Source organism: Triticum aestivum, chromosome 5B, assembly GCF_018294505.1.
Source record: "Triticum aestivum cultivar Chinese Spring chromosome 5B, IWGSC CS RefSeq v2.1, whole genome shotgun sequence".
In the NCBI taxonomy this organism is placed as follows: domain Eukaryota; kingdom Viridiplantae; phylum Streptophyta; class Magnoliopsida; order Poales; family Poaceae; genus Triticum; species Triticum aestivum.
Genome location: NC_057807.1, coordinates 514069789 through 514073929, shown reverse-complemented (window position 1 = coordinate 514073929; position 4141 = coordinate 514069789). Strand labels below are relative to the sequence as shown.

General features: G+C 43.8%; 1 protein-coding gene across 1 annotated transcript; it reads right to left on the bottom strand.

The window, feature by feature from the left end:
* Positions 1-1096: 1096 nt before the first annotated feature.
* LOC123116679 (F-box/kelch-repeat protein At3g23880) lies at positions 1097-2514 on the bottom strand. The gene has a single exon (XM_044537608.1). It carries the CDS (start codon positions 2512-2514, stop codon positions 1255-1257), a length of 1260 nt encoding a protein of 419 aa, XP_044393543.1. The 3' UTR covers positions 1097-1254.
* Between the last annotated feature and the right edge of the window lie 1627 nt (positions 2515-4141).

The window sequence follows — 4141 nt, the reverse complement described above, 5'->3', positions numbered from 1 at the left end:
CATCCACATAAGCACAGATACATGCTCTAAAGCAGGTATTTTAGAAGTTGATTGATGATTTTAGGCACTAAAAGCTTCATTAGAGTTTTGCATGTTCACTGAAAGAATTATACTAGGCATGAAATCCTTTGGATGTTAAAGATAAATTTTATGTGAGAAGCCTTGTACGTGCATGGTTACTAGTATACCAAAACCAACTGACTGGTACTCAGAAATTTTCCACGTTTCTTTGGTACTGAATATGTTTCCGAGTTCATCCAGAAAAAGACAAGAGATCATTTCTAAAAGGCATCCACATAAATGCAGATGCAAGCAGATCTAAAACTGGAAGACCAAACACACTCAAAAGACCAGTCACAAGACCAAAATCAGCAAAAATCCAATTATCCAACTAGCGCCCAGCGCAAAAACAAAACAGACAATAAGCACGCTCTTTGTGCAATAAGCATTGATCTTCAGAGTTGGGTTCATAGTTTCTAGTTGTCACGGAAAAGCTCCCTGCCATCCTCTGCATTTTACATGGAAGCGTAGTGGAGAAGAGAACCCGTAAATTACCACAGCTAGAGATTACATGAACTTCGTGATATGAGCCACAGTGTCCTGGATTTCCTAGCTAAGAGCAGCAAACAGATTCATCATGAGTTCGCAAACAAAAAAAATATCCCTTCACAACTGGAGCCGGCTACAAGCACAAAATTGAGTAAAAGAATTCTGACAAAAGAGAACAGCCTGAAGACAGAAAAATAACATTGAAAGAAAAGATGTGACTCGGTATGACACCAACGTACACCAGGTAGTATTGAACAGTCAAAGACAACATAAATGCGAGACAAGCATCAAAGAGTAAAGATCACTTTCATGGAACATGTTACTGTTTACCTAGCAAATCCTTATCTGTTTGAAGAAAGGAACAAATTATGCATTCATGTACTCATATGTTGCACTAGGAGCAGTGTATTATATTTTGAAAGACCACATCCCAAAGCTTGCTTATTACGAACTGACTATAGCATATAGTAGCAACTTATTGACCAAACTCCTGAAATTGCCATACAAAATGGAACGAACCAAAAGCTGCAAATCTTCTCATGCAAAATGTTATCAAAGATTATGATAATATACTTTAATTGAAAGGCACAAAAGTACTTTTTCATCAATGCATGCATCAGTCCACTGTCTCACTAATTGTTCACATTACAACATAAGGTAAACGGCCAGTACGATGAATTATTCACCTCATTAGCAACAGCTACTCTATAAACTCAGCAGGCTTCCTGTGTAAATGCCGATTGATCGGGGATCTCTCAGTTTTAGTTCATCAGTACATGTGCCATTCCTTGGATCATAACATTGCAGAAATCCCTCTCCTTTCTCTCCACCACTTAATATACCTTCCAGACAATCCATCCCACTGAAGAAAATTCTCCCATCATCTAACATGAGAAAAGGATACCAAAAAAGCCTAGCAACATGTGAAGGCAAGCTGTATTTCTTGACCCAAATACCGTTCTCAAAGTCTGTCAAAAACCACAAGTCCATAGATACTTTGTAAATATTATGAACCACAACTAAGCAGCCTTTCAACTCAGTCAATGATAACTCGTGTTCAAGTCCCGAGTAAGTGTATCCCCCGTTCTCTTGCAAAAACCTCTCCAGCTGTTCTGGACCACGTAGAACACCCATCCACTCCTCTGTGTCGAGGTTGAAAGAAGCTACGCTACCAGGTTCAATGGTAATAACTCCAGTTTCATAATTAGAGTAGCAAAATTCCATCAGGAAGTACACCACCCCATCGACGACCGCATATCTCATCCTGTGACTGGTACAGATATGGGACGGAGGGTCCTGCTTTCTCCTCCAGCATCCATGGTTGGTGTCATCAAAGGTGATAACCTCACATACCTTCCGGTCATCAACTCTAGAGATGCGGAGCACCTTGTACTCCCTGCTAGAGGAGACCTGCCCAAAAGCACACAACTCACGTCGGCAGCTACATTCCTTTATTCCCTTCACCTCTAGCTCATGCGCAATTTCCTCAGAGAAGCCCATTGGCAAGTCGATGGTAGCTCCAGTGGCTGGGTTCAGCACCCAGAAGAACCCACAGAGGGCATTCCTGTTGAAACAGACGAGGTCCAGCCGCGTGCGCACAACACAGATGCTATCGTCCTTGCTTGTGAACCGGCCAATGGCATCACCCGACTCATTCACGAAAACAAGTTCATACTCGTTGCCTGGAGTCCGCTTCACGACGTTGCCCGACAGATCCGAAATCGCAACGCCGCTGACCCCACTGTCGTCGCGGTAGCCCATGGCGAGGAGCGGGGGCGCCGTGTGGTGGCGGGACTTGTGCGCCGCGGCGAAGAGCGGGTCGGAGGTGAGGGCGCGCCAGGCGGGGCAGACGGCGCGGAGGCGGCAGAGCTCCTTGGCCGGGATGCGGAGGAGGACCTCGTACAGCGCGTCCGCGGGCAGGTCGCCGGAGCTGGAGGCGGCGGGGCGCGGCCTCGAGGGCGACATCGCTGCGGTAAATGGACGCCGTGAGCAAGCGAGGGAGCCAAATTGACCATGAATTCAGATGGGATTGCGTGCCGAGGAGACGGAGGAGTTGGTCTTACCGAGAGCGCCGACGGCGGGCAGGCAATCGCCGGAGGGGAAAGCGCCGGTGGTCAGTGGCCGCCGCACTTGTCGAGGGTTTCGGCCTTTGGGACAGCCAAGAAGGGTCCCGAAGTCCCGAAGTCAACCGAAATGGGCCTCAGGCTTCCCCCTGGTTTTTGCAACCCGACAAGTTTTACGGCCCACAGTGAGTTGTGTCGCATTTTCTCAAAAAAGAAAAAGGTGCCAAGCTCAACTTGACCTAGCCACAGTCTTCACTCGTCTTTAAAATATTTGGAAAACTAGCAATGATATTCTATTCAACAAAGAACGTTTGGACCCCTTTGCTAAATGCTGCTTCAAAGGAGAATACCGAGGAAGATGGAAGAAAAAACTGTACCAAGTTCAAAAAAATTACTTACCATGCACAAATTTGTATTTACGATCTGCAGGTCATTTGGCTTATGTTGATGTGGTCTTTAATCCTGTTTGTGGCAGGAAATGAGGCATTATTTGTAGTGTTCCTAGAAAATGAATATTCTAATCATTCGGTTTTCATTCAAGCGGCAGCCCCGAATATGTATTCTATTTTGCAGGCAGAAACTATGGGTTTACTGTTACGAAAAATTTAGGATTTAGGCCTACCCTTTATTTCTCCGCTTTATCGGTGGCGTCACTCACAATGCGATTTGAGGTTAAAGGATGGCACCTACTTGTACTGCTAATTCTAGAGTCATGGTCATAAGCTTCCAAGTTTAAACTAACATGTTTTCAAATAGAGTCTAGGTGCGATTAATAACCATAATATAATCCATCTTTAATTGAACACTATTTGTTCTGTCCTAGGACACACATGTGAGTTGTGCGCTTAGGATGTATTTTGACTATCGACCTAGTTCCCTTCCAGTTAATTGTTCCTGGGTACTCCCTCTGTCCCAAAATATAAGAACGTTTTTAACACTACACTAGTGTCAAAAACGTTCTTATATTATGGGACGGAGGGAGTAATATTTTTCAGTACATGTATACTGTATTCCAATATTAATCAACCAGCCTCATCAAGCAAACCCTCAAGTGCATAATCCAGCAAGAATTAAACATTGACATTACAATGTCGACTAGCTTATATACATTAATTCCATCCAGCCTCATCAAGCAAACCCTCAAGTGCATAATCCAGCAAGAATTAAACATTGACATTACAATGTCGACTAGCTTGTATACATTAATTCCATCAATAAGCAATTCCATCTAACGAAGATAATAATTCCATGCTTACACAAAGCATGTTTCCACAAAGAGGTTCATGAATAATTAACAAACAATATTTGGATGTAGTTGAAGGACACAAATTCCTACATTTACTTCTCACTGCTTCGGCTATCAAGGCATTGGGTTGGAACGCAATTTCCTTCTTTTCTGATTGCAGGACATTGGTTGATGCTGTCGAAGCAAGGAATTTACTTGAAAATCCACGACACTGGAGGATCATACCTATACTTGCAGATTTCCTCAATATTGCTTCACGCCTCAACTCTTTCAAGGTCACACA

Excerpts from the sequence above, each read along its gene's own strand:
- LOC123116679 (XM_044537608.1), bottom strand. The coding sequence starts at position 2,514 with ATGTCGCCCTCGAGGCCGCGCCCCGCCGCCTCCAGCTCCGGCGACCTG.